The sequence below is a fragment of the Phodopus roborovskii genome, unplaced genomic scaffold, assembly GCF_943737965.1.
Source record: "Phodopus roborovskii unplaced genomic scaffold, PHOROB, whole genome shotgun sequence".
Classification (NCBI taxonomy): Eukaryota; Metazoa; Chordata; class Mammalia; order Rodentia; family Cricetidae; genus Phodopus; species Phodopus roborovskii.
The window spans coordinates 57,417,321-57,440,876 of record NW_026126511.1 but is presented as its reverse complement, the minus strand read 5'-3'; the positions used below and the strand labels follow the sequence as shown (position 1 = coordinate 57,440,876).

The following is a 23,556-nucleotide window of genomic DNA, read 5'->3' as shown; positions in this document are numbered from 1 at the left end:
CCCTCCTCTTTATCCTGCTTACAGAAACTGTATGTCTTAAGTCATATCAGAGCAAGCTGTTTCACCCTCTTCTAGCCTTATCATTTCCCTTTTGACTACTAGAAGCTTCTCTGTCATAGCAAGTCTCCCAGAGCTGCTGCTGTCTTTTCAACTCAGTTGCACTCCCCCCCGAGTTGGGTAGGGAGAGGGGAGGTTCTGGTTCTTTCTCCTCTTCAGCTTGTCAATGCTTTATATTCTAATTTCTAAGATTCTAAAACAGAGTATGCAGGAGTGCATTTTATAGTAGAGGAAACCAATGATTACCAGCTCAAGATTTCATGGCCAATATACAATAGTACCATTATGCAAACCTTAGTGGCCTGACTCAAGGGCCCAAGCTCGCTGCTATGGCGTATTTTTCTTAAGTGACAATAGAAAAAACTGAAGTTGAGGGTGGGGAAGAAACCAATACTTTCCTACCATGTAACAGTTGAGTTTGCTATGAATCTCCAATCCTCATATACTTGTGAGGCAGACCACTGAGAAAGCAGAGACTTGGGAGGTAGAGTAGTGTGTCCAAGGGTAATGGTCTACAAAGTGAAGTGAGGCAGTTGGCTCTGAGTTTCCTGAAGAATCCAATAAGGAGCACATGAGAAGAGTCAGGGCCTGGGGTGTTTCCTCCCCACGAAGATATTTGGCTTTACTTTTCCGTCTTGTTGACCCAGAAAGCTCTGGTATTTTCTGTGTTCTATAAGATCTAACCCAGCAGTGTCTGTAATGCCACCTCATGTTCAAAATGCCATGTCTGTAACCGGGAACTTCCCATAACAACCCCCCCCCTTGGTTGTTTCTAGAAACATAAGGGAGCAGCTGTCACACTTGTCACTTATCATAGAAGCAAGTCTAGAAGTTGATGGTGTCCTCACTCAGAGGCACATACAAAATTAAGGTCTAGAAATACACTGCAGTGTTAGGGTGTAAGGTCAAGGATCTATCTTTGGTTTTGAAAGCAGAGGGAGAGTGACTCCTAAGTCTTTTCCAGACAAGGTGTCTCCCTTAGCCCAGGGTGACCTCAAGCATCCCACATGCTGGAGTTACAGCTGACAAAGCCAGCTCATTAATCTGGCACTCACCAGTGACTTTTCTTCAACTTGCCACTCAAGCTATGGTCTGCTCAGATACTAAGTGCTATAGCTAGCTTTTGGGCATTTACTCAGGAATTTACCCTTCCACGTAGGTGTCCAGCAACCAAAATCCCATCACATTCTTCTCTTCTTCTCCCTCCTCCTTGAATTAATTTTTTAAAAATTAATTTCAGGGCTTTGTAGTACCGGAGGAGTCCAGAAGAGGGCGTCAGATCTCCCAGCAACTGAGTTATAGAGGTCTGGCTACTTAAGTGCTGGCAAGGTAATCCTAGTCCTCTTTTAAGAACAGCAAGTGTTTTTAAGTGCTGAACCATCCATCACATCTCTAATTCACATTCAAAATACCACTTAAACATTCGTAGTAGTTTGGATTAGATGCCCTCTAAAATTCCAGGATAGAGGCAGGGCATGGTGGCTCACACACTCTAAGGAGGATTAGGCGTTCCAGGCTAGTTTCGTTACATGAGATCCTTGTGTCAAAAAATAAAAACAAAAAACCAAACACACACACACACACACACACACACACACACACACACACACACACACAAGAAACATTCCAAGTGGCTAAATTAAATTACTCTACTCATGAGCCACACCATTGCCACTGGCAAGCCAGCCCTTAGTGGGCAGCCATGAACTACAGTATCGAGCGGCTTGCACCTCATCAGGCCCACCCACAGTCTACATTGGGAGGGGTTGGGGACTGGAGCTTAAGTTCCTTGCATTCTATTCTTCACGTTTGCCACCCCTCAATCTCCGCCTGTTAAGCTTTAGGTGGAGTCCGGCTGGCTAACACTAATTGCTGCTTTCTGATCACCATAGCGACGGGTGGGCATGAAAGGTGAGGTGGCCCTTTGGAACTACATCTCCCATCATGCATCAGGCCCAGGGTGCCAGGCTCACGTTAAGGCTCGAGAGCTTGGCTGGTGCCCGGGCTCCAGGAAGGATCCGGAGATGAGTAGCGAGCGAGAGGATGGTCTCGCTCGTCTTGCCTACCGGGTTGGGTCGCAAGTAGCCTAACAGACCTCTCGGGCCTAGCTTGCCATAGGCACCGCCACACCGGTCTAATATGGCCGCTGGTGCTAGGACCGGACCCGTTCGTAAAGAGCCAGGGCCAAGGTCCGGAGCCGGAGATTGCTCCCGGCATTCCTCGCGGGTGTAACGTGGATTCCCTTCCCCCCATTTCCGGGTCCCAAGAGAGGGAGACCCTGGGGTCTTGAAGAGAGTTCTGAGGTCGAGCTTGGTCGGTCCTGTGCGAGGAATGACAGGACATCCTGGGCAGTGAAACACAGGCCTTGGTGGCAGGATGTAGGGAGAAGATGTTGAAACGTCGTCAGCTTCGCGGCTGCTTTCTAGGGAGCCTTTTGGGTTGAAGTCATTACCAGTACTAGGATTTAACTGGACACCTGCCACCATTGCAGCACGCTGAAACTTCCAAGTACAGCCTTTTGTCACTGAGACAAAGCTCTGAGATAGTGTGTGTGCCTCTTAAGTTCATCCAGGACTAGGGGTCTCCGCTGACAAGTTGTATCCTTGAGCACACAGTGAATTCTTTGCAAACGTGTATTGCAGGTAACATGGCTCAGGGCTTGATTGAAGTGGAGCGAAAGTTTGTTCCAGGGCCTGACACGGAGGAAAGGCTGCAGGAGTTGGGGGGCACTCTGGAACACCGGATCACCTTCCGAGACACCTACTATGATACTTCTGAGCTAAGCCTTATGCGGTCTGACCACTGGCTGCGACAACGACAAGGTAGTGGATGGGAGCTCAAATGCCCTGGAATAGCAGGTATCTCAGGACCCCACAATGAGTATGTGGAATTCACATCGGAATCTGCAATTGTAGCCCAGCTCTTTGAACTATTGGGGGCTGAGGAGCCGGAGATTGCGGGTGTAGCTGCTGTCTTGGCTCCACTGAAGCTGCAGGAAGTAGCTAGTTTTATAACTACACGAAGTTCCTGGAAGCTGGCCTTATCTGGAGCCCATGAACAGGAGCCACTGCTCAGAGTGGATCTGGATTCGACAGACTTCGGCTATGCTGTGGGTGAGGTAGAGGTCATGGTGCATGAGAAGGCTGAAGTACCAGCAGCACTAGAGAAGATCTTCAGCTTCAGTAGAATGCTTGGTGAGGAAGACAGGCCCTTCTATGCTCAGCAGTATGCTTGTCGAGGGAGACAAGCTTTGTGATGCTGTCTCTGCATCTTGTTTAACTTCACTGGTGGAGGCACCCAAGTCATAGAGTAGTGGAGTCAGAATCATCCCCCCTCCCCCCACCCCCAGACAGGGATTCTCTGTATAGTCCTGGAACTCACTTTGTAGACCAAGCTGGCCTCTAACTCAGAGATCCATCTGTCTGCCCCCTGAGTGCTGCAATTAAAGGCTTACGCCATCACTGCTGGTTCAGAATCTTTTTGTTTGTTTGTTTGTTTTTCGAGACAGGGTTTCTCTGTAGTTTTGGAGGCTGTCTTGGAACTGGCACAGTAGACCAGGCTGGCCTCTGCCTCCTGAGTGCTGGGATTGAAGGTGTACACCACCACTGCCCGGCTCACAATCATTTTTATAAGGGAAATTTCTTGTAGCAATTTTCTCAAAGATCCAGTTTGTTTACACTTCTATAAAGTAATTTTCTATTTTATAGTAGGTAGTTTGGATTTAATTCTTGTCTCCACTCTTTATCGTAGTTATCACCTCGTTTAATTTTCCTAGTTGTGTTTATACGGCCACTGCTTTGTTCCTTTCCACAAGCTTCCATTTTCTCTTTCAACTTCCGACATCCTCATTATTACCTTGCCTTTTTCTTTGGTCTTCTATGTAACTCAGGTAAGGCCTTAAGCTTGGGATCCACCCCAGTGCTGCGAGTACAGGTGTAGGTAACCACACCCTCTGGACTATGCTTTTGGCTTGGAGTAAATATGAGAACATTGTATTTGTATGGGGCAGGGCGGGTGCTGTGGCAGACTTTTCTGTTTCCTCGCCTAGCTCTGATAGAGACAGCTCATCCCAACACTCAAGGGTTTGTATACCCTACAGGTCCTGACTGCCTTACAGGAATGAACCTCCTTAGAAACCACACATCAGCATGCCGATGATGTCCATTAACAACACTGGCAATAGGTGGTTAGAAGCGAGATCCTGCAAGCAGAACGGGGCCGAAGTTCCTGCTTTCCTTTATTTGCCACAGCGTTCAGTTTTCTTCTGTACTTCACTGCATGTGCTTCATTACTGAGCTAATGAGCTCTGGCTAGCCTAGATGGGCTTGAATCTTGATTGGGAGAGAGGGGTAATAAGTGAAATGAGTTGGTTCCCCTGTCTTCATGGCACAGAGTGCTGCTTCCTTACTATTTCTCATTGCCAGAGAAGAGGCTCATGTCATACAACCAAGTGGATCTTTGGGGTCTCACCTCTGCAGTCCAACAAGGGAGTGGGAGGCTTAAGAGATGCTGCTCGGGTGGCATCTGGATTCTTGGTACTGCTTTGCAAACTTCGGAGTCCTGGCTGGGCGGGCGGGCAGGGAGTAAAGTGAAAGTGTGTTCAATGGCTGCATGTTTCTTTCCTTATTGTCCTCTTGCCTGCAGGAGTGCCAGCACAGGAGAAGGCACCTGCCAAGCTCTTGGTATACCTACAGCGCTTCAGGCCTCTGGACTATCAGCGCCTGCTGGAAGCAAACGGCTCCAGTGAAGCCACAGGGGACTTCACATCGTGACAGCAGTTTATGGGCGTGGGGCTCATTTTCTAGGAGGGAAGGGATCTCTCTGAAGCTGCCATCCACACCTGGACCCACTGTGCCCCTTCCCTTACAACAGAGCCACATTTGTCTCCAGTTCTACCTGGCCTTTCACCCATTCTCAGCCTCTCTTCCCTGAGCCCTCCCTCACTGCTTCCCTCATCCGTCAGATGCAATCTGTGGGCCGCCCCTCTCCCCTGGCCGCTAAGCAGCCTCCATTGATTTCCGCTCGTGTTTATAGGATTTCCACTTAGCCGTGATCAGTAGTTAAGCACGGGAAAATCCCTTGCCACCCCCCTCCCGTGGTCGATGCCATTGATTCTGCCAGCAGTTCTGAAGCTGCCTTACAGCTGAGTTAGAGATGCTGGGAAGCAGCAGGGATTTCCCTGCCTTGGGGTGTAGGGAATAGCAACAAGGTGGGGAAATGGTTGGGAACTTCTGTTAGAAATCTGGAAATTCTGCTGGGTCTGCCACTGTGCCCAGAGGGTAGACCGCCCTGTGTGGCAGTTGAGAGATAAATTTGCTCTCCAACCCAGAGAGGGGTAGAAAGAAAATCATCATTGTTGAGACAGGTTCCTGGGGTTTCAAGAAGTCATACTTCCCGTGGAGAAGGCTCTACCCTTGTTCCTACACATTTCTTTCTCACCAGGTCAGGATATGCCTTTTACCCCCTCCCTCAGGTTTCGTAGGTTTCCATCATTTGTCGGGGAAGAGGCAGTCTCTTCAGATTGTGGTGACAAATATAGGGCTGGAGTGCCACCTGCTGTCAGCCCTCAGGGGCTGTGTTCTCAGCTGACGGCGTGGAAAGATTTTAGGTGAGTTGAGGCAGTTTTGAGGCAGGCTAGTTCAGGCAACAGCTTAGCCACCCGGAACTGCACTTGGTTTGAACTGTATACACCTTTCATCTAACAATGCACTTGCTATCCAAGGATTCTCCCCTGCATGTGCACACATCCTTCTAACAACGCACCTAGGACCCCCACCTGTATTGAGTTATGTTTAATGTCCCACTTCCAACAAAGGAATAGGCCTCTCCTCCCCCGGCAGCCATCAAAAAGTACCCTTTTTTGGACAGTTTTTTATTTGACAGTTTTTATTCAAACATTTTAGAATATATCCGAGTATGGAAAACGGAGCTGACTGGGCTTGGGTTTGGGTGCAAGCAGAGTAAGGCAGACTGTGTCCTTCAGGTGAACTTTTATGGAGAGTCCCTATTTACCATCCCATGCCTATGCAGAATGAGCATTTGATTAAAATCAGATGCATCATGGGAAAGGTCATGCACAGTGAGGAAAGGCTTACAGATCCAAACCTGTCAGTTAAAATAGAGACCACTCAAATTATGCCACTTAGCAATGAACTCCCTTCCCTTAAAACTCCATTAAAGAAGCATCAGGCAATAACCCCGGGCCCTTTTGTACTGTGGCCATTGCCTGTCACAGTGTATTTCTGATTTGTATCATCACTTCACTTTTGAATAAAGTTTCCTTGCTATTGGCAATTTATGTGCACCTTTATTTCCATTCCTCCAATAAGACACCAAGAGCCTAGAAACACCCAGGCCAGACACAGACCACAGCAATTTACTGCCATGTCTCCACAGGCAAGTTATCCACCTCAAAGATCTCCTGTACTGGCTGGCCAAAGTGGTTGTAGGTGAGGCGCAGCTTTAGTCGCAAAGTTGCCTAAAAACAGGAAAGCAGAGACCAGGGTTAGGTTGCTGATTGTCCCCATCTCTCCTATCCACAGGGTCTGACAACTCACCTTGTTAGGATTGAGGATTCTGAAGAGCTGGGTGACAGGAAGGCCACCCTGCGCTGGAATTGTGTCCCCACTGGGAGCCTGTAATTGCATCTGGAAACTCTGAACATGGGAGGTTTGGGCAGAGCATAGTAAGGCCTCTGGTTGGGCCCAGGCAGTCAGCCCTCCACACCCAATGGCTCCCAAACATTTTTGGATATTCCCCAATAACAGTCTACATCACCCCTTTCCTATTTCACTCACATTTCACTCTGCTTCCCACCCACCCCACTGGCTTCTGGCCTTTTCTCCTAGCGTGCCTTCGCCACCTCTGAATCCTGTTTCTTCTTTCTTTGTGACAGTGTAGCCCAACTTGGCTTTAAACTCACTATGTAGCCCAGGTTGGCCTCAGTGATTCCCCTGCCTCAGCTCCCCAAGTTTTAGAATTACAAGCATGAACCCCATATTTTCAAACCTTGGGCACAGCTGCCTGGCAAACGAAGTGGGTAACATCCTCCTTTGAGGAGTTGGTGCTGGTGGCAGTGACTAAGAGCAAGCCTGGGGTTTCCAGGGGCCGTGTGAAAGAAAGGTCCAGCTGTACACCCTCACGTTCAAACACTCTGAGACTGGGGATGGGAGCTGGAGAAGGGAGAGAGGCAACTCAGTGCACAGGCTTACAGCACGTTCATTCATGCATCCAATAAAAATGGAGTGAGTGAATCTTGGCCCTGCATTGTCCCAGATCAAGTGGGAAACTAGACAAGCTGAGGTTGGAGTTGACCATCTAGTGGTCGGTGGGGAGGGGTGGGGTAGGGTAAACAACAAAATACAAGGTAATCATCGCCATGATGTTACAAACAAACAGTCAAAAGTAACCGGGAAGAACTAGGTTAAACAGGAAAGCAGGAGAGGGAGGTAAGACAGATGCCATTTAGCTGAAGCTGGAAGAGTGAGAATGAGTTAGTCATTTGAGGGTAAAGAACATGAAATGTCAAGTGTTTGAGGTTTGGGGAGTTGAAGGGACCGGTGGAGTGGGTCGGGGGAAGTGATATGACACAGCCTGGAGCAGAAACAGGACCACAGACTAGGGAGAGAAATATGACAAGGGAGATTGTTATAGAGCAACAGTGTGGAACAAGACCTTACCTACTGAGATGAGTGTCTCCATCCTTGGCTCAGAGAAACAAATGACACATTTTCACCCACCTTCTACAAAGTACCTCCCTTTGCTGAGGCTTACCAGGGGGCGGAGGTGCACAGGGAAGGTCGAGGAGGTGTACTAAGGCCTCCCCTGGGGAAGGAGCCAGAGGAAGATGTTGGGTATGCCCAGGAGTGTCATCCAGGAGATCGAGCAGATCCAAGAGCTTAGCGGCCTGGGGAAAAGAGCAGGACAATCATAGTAGGGTGTGGACACCCACAAGAGTCCCAGGTCTTCCAGCCTCCTCACCTGGGGCTCTGTGGGGACAGGGGCTGCTGCTTCCAAGAGCTGGGCCCCTTCTTTGTTTTCCTTCTTTTCCTCAATAACTTGAGAATCACCACGCTCCACAAGCGGCATCTTTTCAAGGATGGCAGCCCTGAGAGGATGGCATGCAAGGGTCCCTCTGTGTGCGCACTTGGGAAGAAGACGAAGAACACGGAGGGGCCCTGGGCATGCCGTTCTGGTTTCCTAAGTCAGTGCACTGTCTTTAGACAAACCATGAGGACTGGGAACCAGTTCAGTGTCAGCTACGGATGGGAGACTCTCACCACTGAGAGCAAGGGTATGGGAGGGTTCCACTCTCCACTCTCATCTCTAGAAGGGAGCACAGAGTTTGGAGCTCTCCATGCGGGTTTCTGGACATACCTCATGTGGTCATATTTCTGGAAGAGTACGTTATATTCCACAGCCCGCTGTTGAAGCTCTATGTCCACACAGCTCCCGTAGATGGACACCACCTGGCGGATACGACTGGGCCACAATGTGACACGTGAGAGGCAATGGCAGCCAGCTTGCTCTCCCACTCCAGGAGAAGAGGGAGGGAGAAGCCTCACAGAGTAAGGAGACAGCTAATATATGTGGCTCAAAAACAGATTCCTAAGGACTAGAGGGAGGGGGAGAGGGAGGTAGCCAGGTGAAGGGACATCTTTAAGGGCTGGGACCTCCTTCTTACTTGTTGTCTCCCCGGAACCGGGCGCTGAGTTTCATGAGAGCTGTGATGGCATAGCCTCGGGTGGCTGGTAGGGACATGTGGGACTGTAGCACTTTTTCCAGGAGAGCTAGCACTTTCTCCTCTTCCACCTTCAGATGTGGACAACCGGTCATGACCACAGGTCGTGTCTGTCCTAATGAACCCTCCCCAGAGCACCTCTCACTCCTAGATCTTACCTGAAAAGGCTCAGTTTCCTGGCAGGTACCCTCCAGCAGGAGGTCCCCATACTCGCCAATGCACCAGGCTGCCACCTGAGCCAGTGGTTGCTGTATGAAGGAAAAGACACCTGCTAGTTGGGGGCCTCCTCTCCTCCAAACCCTACAATGTCCCTTCACTGCAGTGGGAAGATGGTGGGGTTGGCTGGGTAGGGAGGGAAAGGTGTTAGCAGGCTGCCTTGGCATTTTGGTTCCTACTGCCCTCTGGTGGGCATGCACCAAAACTACATGGCCCGATCACATGACCTGAGAGGCTCCCTCTCCTGAGGAAACAAATATGGCTTCTGCCCACTCTACTTAAGTTGACAAAGGGCAGTTATAGATATCTGCTGGCATCTGTTAATCCACTCGACATTGGAGGTAATAACAGAAATGAATATATGTGCCAAGCTTTAATATATCTCATTAGATCTTGAAGATATCCTGGGAGGTGGGCATTCTAGAAGGTTGAGCATGCAGAGCCTAAAGAAAGTTAAATTATTCATCTGGAGCTGCAGTCAGTAGGCACCAGGCCAGGACAGAGGCCTAAGCAAAAGACAAGCTTTGTCTTCGACCATCTTCTGGCTCCTATGCTTGGGGAAAAACCATTCAAATTCCAGTGTTGAAAAGGCTGGTCAGCTGGACCTGGGGGGAGGAAGTGAGACCTGAGAGATGTCCTCTGCTAAGGCACTGTAGAGGCGGCGCACAGAGTAGGAATGAAGCTCCTGAGCCTCCCCAATCAGCTGGGTCAGGTTGGCCACTGCGTCGTCCCTCACATGGGTGCCTGCCTGGAGAGGGGTGGATATGGCCAAGTCAGAGCAGTGAGACCTGCCCACTCCTGCCCGACCCCCTGACCGCCCCATCTCACCGTGGTCAGCACGTGCAGGATGGTGTCTATGTGCCACCGCTTGCTTGGAGCAAACCTAGGGGATGTGACTCATCAGTCCTGTCACTGTCCCTTTCCAGGACACACCCTCTGACTCCTAGGCACTTCTCATCTCACCTCTCTGCAGCCAACAGGATGCCCGAGGCACAGTCAGCCCGAAGATCAGGGGGGCAGGATTCCAGAAAGGCCTGCAACTCCTGCATCATGGCTCGCACATTGGAGCTGTTCACCAGAGCCAGGCTCAGCTCCAGGGCCCGCCTGGGAGGAGAGAGGTGTCCATGCAGATGGCCCAGGCTACCTCGCTCTAGCTCCACGGTTCCAGGTACCTTTTCCTTTAGTTCTTACTCCAGCTGCTTTGCGTTTCAGCCGCCAAGCACTGTGTCCTCTGCCCTGTCCTTTTCTCCCTCTGCTTACCTGCTAAGGGAGGCATCTGTTTCCTGTAGACATTCTACCACAGTGGACCGGTGACGCTGCACAGCACTGTGATCAGATTGCACCAACCGAAGCAACGATGTCAGGGCCACATACCTGGTCAGAGTAAGAGAGGCCATGTCACATGAGGTCCTCTGCCTTGACACCCTGTGTTGCTTCCAGTGTGGTTAAGAGTCAGGTGGATCAAGATGGAGGAATGTAGAGGGCGACATGTACAGTAGAACAATCTAGCCAGACACTGGGGGCTGTTACCTAATATTCTTGTCATTGTTGAGCAAGAAACGGCCAAGAATGTTAACAGCTAGAACCTATGGGAAGAAGAAGGTGGAGGTGGTCAGAGGAGAGGGGCATTGGGGACCAGTGACCAGTGACCGGGACCAGCTGGGTAGGTAGAGCTACAGCTGGAGAACACATGGGTATATAATGGTACCCGGAGGCCTGCTGCAGAGTGGATGTCCATGATGGTAAGCACTGTCTCCAACAGGACCGCGTTGCCTGCATTTCGGCTGGTGTCTGTGTTGGTGGCGACCTGTGTGGATGGCGGGAGAGAAACCATCTGCACAGGGCTCTAGACTCCCTGTGATTTCTGGAAGGTGACTATTGTGTTCTCTGTTCATCCTTCCACCCCTAACAAAGCCCCCTGAGCCCTCTCTATGTTAGACCTGGCTACACACTAGCATAATAGTGCAATGCCAGACTATATCCTTCCTTCATAGAAGCCATTGGCTTAGAGGTCACTCGAGGGACATCCAGGGCTGATGGGCTGAGAAACCACATGCATAAGGGGTGTCTCTCACCTGGGCCAGCAAGTCATTCATGGCCTCGCTGCTTTCCTCATGGTTCCGTCCCAGGATTCGAAGCAGACGAAGTATCTGGACCTGAGGTTGGAGTAGAGGGGTTTTATAGGAATAATGTCATGAGCCTGAAGTGAAGAGACCTAACACTATGGGTAACACTGAAGGCTCTGACTCCCCAGCACTTCTCACCGCCCTCCCCCTCTCCCCACAGATCCCCTGGACCCCGGGAGGAGATCAGAGACGTATAGAGGCAGGGGAGTTTGGAACAGGCCTTTTTTAATTTGTTTTTTTTTTTTTTGGGACACAGTTTCTCTGTGTAGCCCTGGCTGTCCTGGAACGGTGCTTTGTAGACTAGGCTGGCCTTGAACTTGCATAAATCCACTTGCCTCTGCCTGCCTCCCAAGTGCTGGGACTAAAGGCATGTGCCACCACACCCAGCTTTGGAACAGGCTTTTTATATGGTTACCAAACTGGATTTTCTGACTTTTTGCTAGCCACCTTCTATTCCTTATCCCTAGTCCTAGGGTGACTAGAGCACTCCTGAGACTTCCAGTTGGACTGTGCCAAAACGGAACATGGCTACCACTCATGGTCTTCCTGTGAAGTCTTTGCTGTTCCAGGGATACAAGAACATCTTAGCTTACCTGTAAGAAGGGATCACTGACTCCAGAGATGCTGTGCTCTGTTGAGTATCCTGTTGTCACTAGAGTCCGGAGGATCTGTACCAGCTGGGGTACTACCTGGAAGAAGGGCACAGGCAGCCTTGTCTGAGGGCTTCCTCTCTTCTCAACCATCAGCCCCCATTCTTCACCCACCACCCACCTTTGCCTGCCCCACGGCCTGCCCCTTCACTAGCCCACCTTTCGAAAGTGCCTGAGGGCTGCAGGGTTTCTTTCACAGAGCTCCGTGATCAGCGTGACGGTGCCCAGCAGGATGCCTGGGGTCAGGGTGGGGCAGTGAATGGTGGGCCAGGCCATGGGACAGTCTACTACAACGTGTGTTTGTATTTGTGCACCACCCTTGTCTGATGAGCAGGGCTTCCAGATTTGCTTTTCATTTCGTCTATTCATAGCCAGACCTGAAAAGTATGGTGGAGAGCCCTGTGCCCTTACCATGATGACGCTCACGGAGCAGTTTGGCACAAGGTGGGAGGAAGATGCTGGAGAGCTCTGGGTCCTTCCGGATCATATGCACAGCAGTCAAAACAGCCTGCAGAAGCCAAGGGCCTCAGATAGGGCTACCAAGTTAGACTCCACACCTCTTCTACGTGGCAGCTTGGGAATACCTTCTGAAGAGGCAGGCGTCTAGAGGTCTACATCTCACCTTCTTCCGCACATAGGGGCTGGGTTGTAGGAGCAGCTTCTCCACCTCGGTGGCTAGGTCTCGGCACATCTCAGCAGAGCCCATGGTGCTGAGAGTACACAGGGCCAGACCCTGAACTGGCTGAATCCCTTGGCTCAGGTCACTGTAGGGTTTGGAAGGATGGTCAATCAAGCCGGAGAAAACCAGTTCTTCCCAGTACTGAGAGCAGGCAGCCCTCTGGGATTTTGCGGTTCCCACTCTCCCAACGCCCTGATTTCAAGTGCCCCAGAACCCTCTCACTTCTTGATGCTGTTGGTAATGAGCAGATGGGCGTCGTGCCTCTCATCCAATAGAAGCATGGCCCCAAGGTAGCCCACCCTCTTGTCTGTGAATCTGGGGGAGGCGATCAGTTTCAGGCACTCCATCTACAAGGAAGGAGGCAGACCAGGAAGGGTAGTGTGAAACCGCTGCACTAGTTTTCCGACTTCAACCTCCTTAAGGCGAGATTAACTTGTGAGGAATCACATTTCATCACCTTCTCTTTACCCAGAGGTTTAAGTGGAGATTCAGATGGCAGACAAGATTTCTGGGACCTGTGTAGGCATGGAGGCTGGGAGACGATGGGGAGGTGCTAAGAACGGGGCTGAGGAGTCACCAGTAGGTTAATGGATAAAAGGCTCAGAAACTAAAGGATTTAGCTGGGCAGAATGGGGTATGTCTGAAAATCCCAACACTGAAACCGAGGCAGGGATTTATGCCAGTTCTAGGCTAGCCTGGGCTACAACCTGTCCCCAAACAAAACACTGGAGAAACACAAATGGGATACAAATATGCAAAGAGGCCTATTAGTCATCTTCGCCAAGTTTTGTAGCTTTCTGGGGGCCAGTACCTGTCCAAAGTGGGCGGGGTAGCCCAACATGTGGACGTAGAGCAATTTGGCCAGCTGGCGATGCCTCTGCAGGGGGTCCCCATCTCGGAAGGAGGCCCGAATTTGCGCACACTCCTTCTGAATCACTTCCCGTTCCTGGGCCAGAGTCTTGGCCCCGCGTATCTCTTCGATTAGGTCCTGAAGTTTTAACGAAGGCACCACCATCCTGGGGGCAGAGCCCGAGAGTGGAAAGGCTTTAATACATTCCAGCTGGACAGCCAGAATTGCTCTGTGCCAAGATCTTCAAGGGCTTGAGTCCCATCACCACTCTAAAACTGTGCCCACATTTACCTCCCACCTGGAACAGAGTCACCATCCTAACTCGCAAGGACATTCCCAGTACGCATGCGTCCTCGCCCCACCCCGTGTTTGTTTCTACTGAGGCTGCGCTAAAGCCCAGTCTCTTTCTTGCTTTCCTTCCTCGACTGGTTTTTCATCTCTAGTTTTCCTTCTGGATCCCTGAGCTATTTCCTTTGCGAGATTCCCTGCTCCCCTCCCCATCTCAGGAGGTATCAGTTTCCCGGTCCCAACCTCACCTGGCTTCGGTGTCAACTCTGCTTCTCTACCCCCACCCAGCACTTCCTGGTATGGGACAGAGCTGGGGTTGGTGCTTGGTCTCTGTCCTTCCTTCTTCCCCGCCTCTACTACGGGACCCCGCCCCTCTAGAGCCGTGGAGCTGAGCCTTCTTGAGATTTCTGACCTTTGGCCTCAGTCTTTGGCACTTTGGGAAAGGAGCCTATAGTTGTTAAAGCACTGTGGCTCCCCGAGGGGCCTCCTTTTTCACCCACCCACCAGGTGACACTCAGAGAACTTGAATTTGAAACCATCGCGCCCCAAAGGAGATGACAGTCCCCCCCTTTTTGGAACTTTTTTATTAATATACTTTTTTTTTGTTAAATTTCTTTGTATTTTTTTTTCCTGCAAGACTTGGTGTTGGCGGCACTGTTGTATAACGTCAATCCCAAATTCCATGATATAGAAATCAGAAGTATAGGTTGAGAAGGGAGGGAGGAGGAAGGCAGGCCAAGGAGTAAACAGAGGTTGACTAGAAAAATAAGAAGAGTGTGTGTGGTGGGCATTCCTGGGCAAGGCCATTCCTTGAGGAAGGGGGTTGGCAGGCAGCTTGCCTCTGCCTCATGCAGGGAAGGAAAGTTCCCCTGGGCTCTACAGTTCTCTCTTGTAGAGCTTTCTGTCCCCAGAGGAAAAGCTAGTAACAGGGATCAACCATATCTCAAACAGGATTCTTCACCCACTTCTCACCTGGGGTTGACGCCCACCTCTGCCCTGCCTGGGAAGTGTGGGAGACACCCCTTCCTCTGATTCGCCTCTTGTGTTCCCATCTCACAGGACTCTGATGTGATGGGTTGGAAACAACTAGACTTGTTGCAGCTTCTGCTGCCCTTCAGGCTCTTATCTAACTTGGCTCTATCCTCTAGAAGTGCTCCCCACAACTGCCAGAACTGAGGAGAGGAGTCCTTGCTGGCTCCAGTGCCTCTAATCCTCTGTACAAGTGTCTTCTTCAGGCCCCTTAGGAATTTAATCAAAGGCCACAAGTGAGTCCAGACCAACCAAATAAATTTTTAGGGCGAAGAAAAGGATAGAGAGGTGAGTGGCAGAGTCTGAGAGGTGTGGGCTTGGTGCACCAAATAGTTTTTGTTGCTTTTCACATTGCTCTTGGCATAACATGCCATCCTTGGGGGTTGGGAGAGGGACTGGCTAAGGAGGGAAGGACAGGGAATGTCTAGGGAGTTTTCTGCTGTTCACTCCCCTTTCTCCCTCCGGGAAGGATCAAGTTAGGCAAGAACTCAGCTGGGTTCTGGGAGGTAAGAGTGGAGGTGACTCCTTGCAGTTTTTGATTTGGGCCAGTAAGCCCCAAGTGGCTCAGCCAGTGCCTTGTCTGGCATTCAGTCACCTCTAGTTTTCTTTCTCCCCTCCACTCAAATTCCAGGAGATTCCTCAGGACACCAAACCCCCACCCTTGGTGAAGTTCTGATTTAAAGAAAAGGTTGGGGAGGACATGGGGGCAATGGTCTGACTTAGATTTGTGTGTCTCAGAGAAGAGAGCCCACTCTGCAACTCTGAGGGAGAACAGCCCTTCATATGTAAACAATCTAGAGAAAGAAGGGGTTGGGGTGGGAAAGAAAACAAGGAAGACCAGAGACAGGTCCAGGATAAAGGAAACCATCTCAAAGAAGAGAGGGGACTGAGAAGCAAGAGACAAAAATAAAGGGGGCACAGGAAAAAAAGGAGGAAGAGGAGAAAACACAACTTGGAGGGGGAAAGAGAAAAAGGCAGGCCAAAATGGGTGGAAAGGCAGGCAACCAGAGCCAGAAGGAGGCCAGGATGTCGCCTCAGGTGAGGAGCTGGGAGAACAGGAATGCCAGGCTGAGGTCCAGCAAGGCCACGGCTCCTACCACCAGGGGGTTGGCAGCTCCCTAAAGAGACAGAGGGTGAAGTGGGTTCAGTTCTTGAGCCAAGTGCTAGGTTCCACCTCCCTGTCGTGGCTTTAGTAACAAGGCCGATGGGTCCCAGAAACATCTCTGCACAGGTAAGAGCAGAAGAGCCCATCCTTGTTCCAGATTATGAAGTATCTCCCTTCTTCCTACACAGGGCCCTGCCCTCACACTCTGAAGATAGACACACTGCCTCCCTCCTCCCTCCCACCCACCACCACTCTCCCCCATCCTCAGAATATCACGTGGGCAAAGCAGAAGGTGCCTGGCCTTAGTAGCAGACATTGGCAGCAGCAGCCAGTACTGCAGTTAAGGCAGAGAGAGGGAGGAAGGGGTGAGGGAGGATGTGGTTGCTAGGAGATGGGAGAAGGCCTGGAATCCAATCAGAGCAGAGGGTTCTGGAGAAACGCCCCGCCTCTCCCGATTTTCTGCAACCCCCCCCCCCCGCCCTTCTTCCCAGGAGAGGGAGGGAGAGTGAGGGCTGGGAGAAACAATTTTTTCCTATTTCTGGGCACCAAAGAGAGAAAGTATGGAGGTGGGGTGCGGGTGGAGCAGGAAACTGGTGCTGGAAATGATATGGAAGGAGAACAGGAAAAAGTGTTCCAATTCCCCCATTGATTCTTAGTTCGTAGCTAGGGGTAGTTTACTTAAGTGCCTGGAGTCGGTTCCCTAGCCATCCTCTGGAAGGGCTGGACTTGAAGGTCTCCAAGATTCCTTTAAACTGCAAGTTATCTCTTTTATAAAGTGGGATATGGTCCAAGACCGGCCAGGCAGAGAGGAAGCTGAGTGGAAATTGAAGTCTCTCAGGGGGTTATACAGAAGCCTCGAAGGGGTGGGAGGCAGGGCTTTGAAAATAAGAGAGTATAAAAGGATGCTCACCGGCTGGGCAGGCCTCTCGGTGGCAGCAGGCTCCTCAAACTCTTCTGTCAGGCACCCAGCGTCAGGACCCCTTGAAGACAGGCCCCTCAAAACTGGCATGGTGACAGGCTCAGGATCTGAGCCTCCTGGGGCCCTCAGCTGGGGCAAGGACTCTTCATCTTCCCCCTCCTCCTCTCGAAGACTTCCTGAACTGTCACTGCAGCCTCCGAGAAGCGGGGAACCGTCTCTGGGTCCTGGACCCTGGGTCCCGGCCTCATCCTCAGCCTCATAGCCAGCTAGTTCCTCTGCCTGCTCCCCGGGACCGCCCCATTCCTCGGGCCAAGCTTTAGGGCTGGAGAAGGGACCCCAGTCCCCTCCAGGAGGCAGTGGGCTCCTGCGGCAGGCAGGGGCTCGCCAAGGTTGGTGGGAGGGGGCGGGGCTGCTGGGCAGTTCCGGAGAGCCCTCTGAGGGAGTCAGTCCGTTCTCGTATACCCCAGGGCTGTCTTCATCCAAAGGCTCTGTGTCAGAACCTCCTGAATCATGTCTGGGTCTGCGGCCTGGGCAGGAACAGCTAGGAATCAGTGGGGCTTAACTGGCCAGGAGCCAGAGAGGCTTGCCGCTTATTCCTTGATTAGCACTTTCCAGGGTTCTGGTTACCTCCAGGCCCATAGTTTCTCATCACCAAACCCCAAACCTTCCATTACCCTGCCTCATACATTCTCGGTTCCACCTCCAAGACACCCTCCATCCCTTTGTTTTTTCCACCCCCAGATCTCTGTGTCCCCCCCCCCCCATTGCCATGAGCCTCTCCAGCTCCCCAGGGACTCCCCCCCCCACCCCACAGGATGCCCACACCTCACCTGGGGCCTCTAACATGGGTTGTAGGTCCTGGGCTATCAGTTTGGCCATTCGCGCTGCCTCCACAGCCTTCTCGGCGACGCTGCTGGCTGCCACTGCTTTTAGGAGGGCGTCTGCTGCCCTGTTGGGCCCCAGGGACAGGGACTTGTCTGACTTTCTGCCATGCCAATTTATTCATGCGCTGATGCTCCAGCCCCTTACCCTGTCCCCGCCCATCACATCTACCTAATCTGAGCTACCTCTGGAGCCATCATCCCTCTGCACAAAGCTGGCCAGGGCAGGTCTCTGGTTGGTTTCTTCACTTAGTCCTGGGCTGTGTTACTGTCATCACACTCTCTCCTCTCACACCCTTCTACCCTTCCGTCCTGTAGTAACACTTCATCCCTCCAGCTGCAGGGCCAGCTCCCCTCCCAACTCTTTACCTACTGCCATCCTGCTCCAGCTTAATGAGCCTCTGCTTTCTTGGCAACTCCTTTGTGGCCCTGTTGCTGTTAGTATCCCTGAATCCTACCAACCCTTTGGCCCCCTGGGTCAGATCCTGCTCTAATAGTGGTGACAGCCCCCACGTTGTTCAACCATCACTTCCTTTTGTCTCTTCCATTTCCACTGCAAGTCCCCTTATTTAACTCTACTCCAACCAGTTTAGATTTCCTGGCAGGAAAAGTTTTCATCTTGCTTTCTTTGGCCTCCTCTGTTGTCACACCCTTCTCCTCTGTTCCTGGCATTGCCTCTCCCCACCCCAGTGCACCTCTGAGATCTAACTACTGAATCCCTTTGCCCTGCAGTCAATGAGTGCAGTTACACCTATGTAAACCCAGTCTGCCCTCTGTGCCCCACTGCTGTGCTAGCCTGCTCCTCCTCCTGTTCAGCTCACTTTAGAGTATTGTCAGTCCTGGCTCCACTACTGTCTCGCCGTTCTTCCTCAGTTCTCCCCTCCACCTAACCCTCTGCGGTTGGGTGGTTTAGGATCCTCCAATGCTTCTGTAATCCAGACATAAGTGATGCACAGAGGAGCACAGATGATCAGATGTACTTGCTCTGGGTCTGCCTGGATTAAGACTCATGACTCTTTGGTCACAGGCCTTTTTTTAAATCCATCTAAGAAGGGCACTTTGTATCTGGTGGTTGGTGATGCCCACTATAATTCTAGGTGAACTTCCTATCGTGTACTGAGGGCATATGGTCATCTTCCTTCCTCCGAAACTGGCAGATTAAGGACTTCAGAGCCTACTCAGGGGGACACAGGATAACCCTGTCTGTATGTAGGGTTTTCAGAATGTTTATAACTAACACTGTCCTGGAACTGAGCTGGGTTCTGAGTAGCTCTGAGGTTCACTCTTGGGTTGCAGTGAGTGATGCTGCTGGGCACAAAAATGACAATAACCCGTGGCTTTTGACATGGAAGGTGTGGATTATGAAGTCTAGGCAGTAGACTTAGTCTGTGCTCAGGCATCAGGCCAGACTCAAGCTACCTGGCAGATGTACCTGCTGCTGAGGCTCTGTTGTTACCATGGCAGCCAGCAGCCAATCAGGGTTGCCAGGCCTGTTGCTGGGGAGACCAGCCAGCTTCTTCCCACTGCTTCATCTTCTAGTTAGTGAGATCAGTTTTTCTTCCCTCTGCATATGCCTCCACCCAATCTAGCCCATAATGGTTCACTATGCTCTGACCTCCCTCTGCCCTGGCTTAAGGCCCTACATTCTAGTACCCAAACACTCAGACACATCTATAGATGCATATTCTCTGTCCCAGTCATCTACTCCAGATGTTCATACATGTTGATACTTAATCATACTCATATACATGCACATAAACAACAATTTGCCCATTACATAAATTCATTAATACATATTTGGGCATAACCTGATCATTGGCCCTCTGAAGTACCCTCATCCCCTTTATAGGGAACAACACATATGGATTCAAATGGGTGTGAACTGAATAAAATAAGGGTCTTTTTCATCTCATTCCAAATGAATTTTGGTTATTTTTAGGTCAGTGTTATCTAATTCAGTAGTCAGAATCCATAGAACTATTAAGCACTCAAAAGCAGGCCTCAAACAGAACCGATGTAAATGACAAATATAACCAACATTTTAAAGAATCCAGAAGGAATGTAAATTATAATTGGTTGAAAAGATAAAATTTTGGAAATATGGCTTAAAAACAAATATATTATTAAAATTCATTTAACCTCTCCCTCTCTCTCTCCAGAGTTTCTTTGTGTCACCCTGGCTGTCCTGGAACTAGCTCTGTAGACCAGGCTGGCCTCAAACTCAGAGATCCTTCTGCCTCTGCCTCCCAAATGCTGGGATTAAAGGTGTGTGCCACCACCCCTGGCTTACATTATATTTTTATTGGTCATTACTACTTTAGATAACAGGGCTCTATGTGATTAATGGAAAGGAAAAACCTTTAGAGCGAGACCCCCTCCCTTCAAGCCCAAGCAGAAGAAGGCAGAAAAAGAAGAGCTGATAGAGAATAGATTTCAGCTGCAAAAACTATGCCTCCTCAAGGCCAAGGCTGAAATAAAGTCAGTCTGGGAGGTAGTGAGGAAGGGACTATGGTGTCCTGTCCAGGGTGGATGCTCCCAGCCTAAGACCTGAAGGCTGTGTGAGCTGAGCAAGAGGAAGACCAGGGCCTGCACAAAGCAACGTTCACCGCGCCGGCTATACCATAGACTCCACAGACACACATATCCACAAATACACTGGGGAACAGTCTTACTACCTCCCTCCAACACTCAGCCACCCAAAGTTACACTAACACCCACCTACAGCCTCAGGTGTAAACATCCTAACTCCTAGGGCTACAATTGCCTGCCCATGCTTCCCACCACGCTGTAGGCCTTGGCACTTGGTTCTCTTAAGCATAGTACCTAGAGGGTCCTCTCCTTTTAAAGCCCTGCTCTGATCTATGCACCAGATGCCCACCTGGCAGCAGCGATTTCCTGGCGCTGGCGGGCAGCACTCACAGCTCGACGGGCACCTTCGACAGCCCTGTCCACCTTCTCCTTGACTTTGCCCCGTCTAAGGGCCAGAGGCAGGAGGCTGCGGACGCGTCCCCCGTGCACCAGCCGGTTGCGCTTGTACTTGCCCTCTTCACGGGAGCCATCAGGCCGGGTGGTGCGCCCATATCCGTGCCTTCGGTTGCCCAGCCACTCGCCTTCGTAGCGCAGACCGTTAGATCTCTGGCTCACTCCATAGCCACTGCGCCGGTCTGCACGCCACTCACCGGCGTATACCTCAGTGGCTGAGCCCTCGATGAGGGCGGGTGGAGCTGGGATAGGGGGCCCGCTGGCCTCGGAGCCCGGGGGTCCTGTGCTGCCCACTTCGCTGCTCACCTCGCTGCGCAGAGATCCCCTTTTGCTGCCCAGGGAGCTGCGGCGCCCCCCAGCCCGGAGCCCGCTGAGCAGCAGTGAACGGCGGAAGAATCCACCTGCTGCTGGGGTACGCTTACGGGAGGATGACCCATCTGCATCCCCTGGCCCCGCCAGCACGAAGCCGCCTCGGGAGCCAGAGGCTGGGCTGCCTCCTTCATCTCCTGGTAGGGGTAGGGGAGGAGGCGGCGTCGGGGGGTCGCTGTGGCCCGAGTCCAGGGAGGTGCGGCGGGGTGAGCGCAGAAGCGCCGCCTGGTGGTAGGGTACACTTTGGCGCACCCCGTAGCCGTGGCGCTTCCCGGCCTGCCACTGGCCTTGGTAGGTGCCTGTGGATGCATAGGAGTTAAAGAGTCAGAACACTTCACTGGGCCCCCAAACCCAGTAATCCGTGGCCCCAAAGCCCATGGAAGCCCAAGTGACTGACAGGTGAGAAAGACCGAAGCAGTTAGTGTGGTGATCTGGGAAGGGACAGGCCAGGCTTCGTTGGCAGGTGTGGAAGGGCGGATGAAGACAGGTGGGAACCATAACATATGTGGATTTTGGCAGTGTCCAGTGGACTAGGGAAAGGAGAGAAACAGGCAGGTTGGTTGGAGTGTATGAAGGACAGGTGGCCCAGAGGCTGTGATGCCCAGGCTGACAGGTGGTGGTGAGTAAAAAGAAAGGTACATGTCAGGCAAACAGGACCACAGAGTACAAGCTGACTGGAAGAATACAAGTTAGGTGCAGAGGGGTCAGGCAGGTAGAGAGGGCAGGTGGGAGGGGCAGGCAGATGGGGTGAGGGAGAAGCATGCAGGAGAGGAAGTTGTGAGTATGGTGGTGGTGGGAGAGGCAGGAAGATGGAGGTGGGGTGGGGTCCTGGGCTTGGGGGGGAATGGTGTGAGGGACACACACTGGAAACAGAAGGCTGCGCACCGCACGCATATGGCTGGGGACGGAGGATGGAGGATGGGACTAGCAGGGCGTGGAGGGCGAAAGGCTGGGGAAGGCACACGCGCCGCAGGCCGGCGGGAGGCGCACGCGGACGGGCAGACAGTGGGCCGGGCCCCGCACCTCCATCGGAGTAGGTCTCAGTGCCGTAGCCGTCCTGGAAGCCGTCCTTCCAGAGCCCGGCGTAGCGCAGGCCGGACACGCTCTCCCACACGCCGCTGCGCCCCTTCAGCCCGCCCAGCCACTCGCCGCGGTAGGTCCAGCGGCTCTTGCGCTCCACGCCCAGCCCTTCGCGCTTGCCCTGCTGCCAGTGGCCCTGGTAGCTGTGTCCGCCGGGCCCGGTGAAGACACCCAGCGACTCGAAGCCGTGCGCCCAGCAGCCGCTGTACTCTCCCTGGGCGCCGGGCCCCGTGCACACGCCGTAGCCATGTGCCCGCCCCGCCTCCCAGCCCCCCACGTAGCAGCCCCCGTCGTCAAAGTCGAACTTGCCCCCGGGGGACATGCATGTAGTTGGCGCGGCCTCAGCCCCCTGGCGGCTCAGCGCATCCTGGGGCTGGAGAGCCGGCTGGGGGCCTGGGGACCGGGTGAGGCCTGGGGGCGGGAGCAGTTAGACCGGGGCTGGGCGGAGGGGCCCCAGCGCGGGCAGGCAAGGCCGGGCCCTCATCCTGAGTGGCTGCGGAGAAAGAGGGGTGCAAGTAGAGAGCGAGGCAAGTAGAGAGCGAGGTCCCCTTCTTTGCCTGCCGCTCCCCTGTCGGTGGCTCTAGGGCATCAGCACCGCCCTCCAGCCCTCCTCCCATCCCCCCGGGCAGCATCTTTCAGCAGCTTCCAAGCAGTGAGGGCAAGGGGGCTTTCCCGTCCCTCCCAACTTGTAGTGGGCGCCTTCTGGGACTTAGGGTCTCATCCCTGATCCGGAGTCCTAGTTCTTCAACCTAGAACCCCAGAGTGTGGATAGCAGTTGGAGGTGGGGGACTTGGGAGGGGCCTGGGCAGGCAGGGTCTTTCAACACCTGCTTTTTTTTTTTTTTTTTTTTTTTTTTTTGCTATTTGTGCCCCTCTGCCTTGATTCTTCGGCTTCACTAGCAAACCCGGGTGCGGGGGAGGCGGGAGGTGAAAATGTAGCTGGAAATCCGGACCCAGGTGGGCCGATGATAGGATAGGGATGGGGGGGGCGACGAGGGTAGGGGTGGGCAGACTGGCGAAAGGGTGGGGGCAGGTTACTCACCATGTGGGCTGGGGCTCAGGCTGCCTCCCGGGCGCAGTTTCCATGTCAGGGTCCCTCCACTCACACCTCACCCGGACAAGCCAAGCCCCCTTCCCTTCCGGAAAGACTGCTACGACCAGAGGAGAAAGGTGGGGAGCTATGGGATAGTCCCCTCTCTCCTCGCTGAAGGTGCGGGCTAGTGTTGGGCAGGGTGCGGGGTGAGAATGGGTGTAGGGGGAAGAATCTGCCTTGAACGGAGGCAGCAAAGAGGAGCTGGGAGCTGGATGGGAAAGAGGAGGGGGCTATCAAGAGAGGGTGTGTTTATTTTTTTCTTCTTAAGGTTGGGAGAGGAAAAAAAAATCAAAATTCCAATTCCATCCCAGCACAAATCAATGTTTTCTCCAAACCCAGCATCAAGGGGGAGGCTGGGCCAGGCAGATTTAAAGGGGCAGAGAGGAGCGGAGAGGGTGGAGAGAAGAGTCAATGGCAATGATGGGGGTGGTGAGAGGGATGTCCAGGCAGAAAAAAATGGGGGCTTGCTACCCCTGAGATGAGGAAGAAGGCA

General features: G+C 52.4%; 3 protein-coding genes across 5 annotated transcripts in view; 1 reads left to right on the top strand and 2 right to left on the bottom strand.

Moving 5' to 3' along the window:
- Thtpa (thiamine triphosphatase) overlaps positions 1-6,351 on the top strand; it is a 43,895-nt gene extending 37,544 nt beyond the window's left edge. For 2 of the 3 annotated variants that reach the window (XM_051195695.1, XM_051195696.1), the window contains exons 2-3: positions 2,700-3,251; positions 4,702-6,351. In XM_051195695.1, coding sequence (XP_051051652.1) covers positions 2,705-3,251; positions 4,702-4,829 — 675 coding nt within the window. In that variant the 5' untranslated portion in view covers positions 2,700-2,704 and the 3' untranslated portion in view covers positions 4,830-6,351. Of the gene's footprint in view, positions 1-2,037; positions 3,252-4,701 lie in introns of those variants that run through there. The other variant, XM_051195697.1, reaches the window with a different exon arrangement.
- Ap1g2 (adaptor related protein complex 1 subunit gamma 2) lies at positions 6,343-13,714 on the bottom strand. Its single transcript, XM_051195694.1, has 21 exons — positions 13,280-13,714; positions 12,691-12,815; positions 12,412-12,553; positions 12,201-12,297; positions 11,949-12,025; positions 11,733-11,828; positions 11,089-11,169; positions 10,722-10,820; positions 10,544-10,599; positions 10,274-10,387; positions 9,977-10,117; positions 9,842-9,896; positions 9,639-9,761; positions 8,956-9,045; positions 8,741-8,868; positions 8,434-8,538; positions 8,038-8,164; positions 7,831-7,963; positions 7,066-7,229; positions 6,615-6,713; positions 6,343-6,535 (listed from the first exon to the last, which is right to left on the bottom strand). Exons 1-21 carry the CDS (start codon positions 13,481-13,483, stop codon positions 6,434-6,436), a joined length of 2,358 nt encoding a protein of 785 aa, XP_051051651.1. The 5' UTR covers positions 13,484-13,714; the 3' UTR covers positions 6,343-6,433.
- A 1,862-nt stretch (positions 13,715-15,576) lies between these two features.
- Positions 15,577-23,194, bottom strand: Jph4 (junctophilin 4). The gene is made up of 6 exons (XM_051195689.1): positions 23,013-23,194; positions 21,915-22,464; positions 20,419-21,190; positions 17,490-17,608; positions 16,651-17,186; positions 15,577-15,753 (listed from the first exon to the last, which is right to left on the bottom strand). Exons 2-6 carry the CDS (start codon positions 22,291-22,293, stop codon positions 15,670-15,672), a joined length of 1,890 nt encoding a protein of 629 aa, XP_051051646.1. The 5' UTR covers positions 22,294-22,464; positions 23,013-23,194; the 3' UTR covers positions 15,577-15,669.
- Between the last annotated feature and the right edge of the window lie 362 nt (positions 23,195-23,556).

Coding starts and splice junctions, on each gene's coding strand:
- Ap1g2 (XM_051195694.1), bottom strand. CDS start 13,483: ATGGTGGTGCCTTCGTTAAAACTTCAGGACCTAATCGAAGAGATACGC. Junction 12,554..12,690: donor ATTACCAACAGCATCAAGAA/GTGAGAGGGTTC, acceptor CAAACCCTACAG/TGACCTGAGCCAAGGGATTC. Junction 9,762..9,841: donor TCCTGCACGTGCTGACCACG/GTGAGATGGGGC, acceptor ACCCCTCTCCAG/GCAGGCACCCATGTGAGGGA.
- Jph4 (XM_051195689.1), bottom strand. CDS start 22,293: ATGTCCCCCGGGGGCAAGTTCGACTTTGACGACGGGGGCTGCTACGTG. Junction 17,609..20,418: donor CAGGAAATCGCTGCTGCCAG/GTGGGCATCTGG, acceptor GGGGCCCAACAG/GGCAGCAGACGCCCTCCTAA. Junction 15,754..16,650: donor CCGAGAGGCCTGCCCAGCCG/GTGAGCATCCTT, acceptor CTGTCTCTTTAG/GGAGCTGCCAACCCCCTGGT.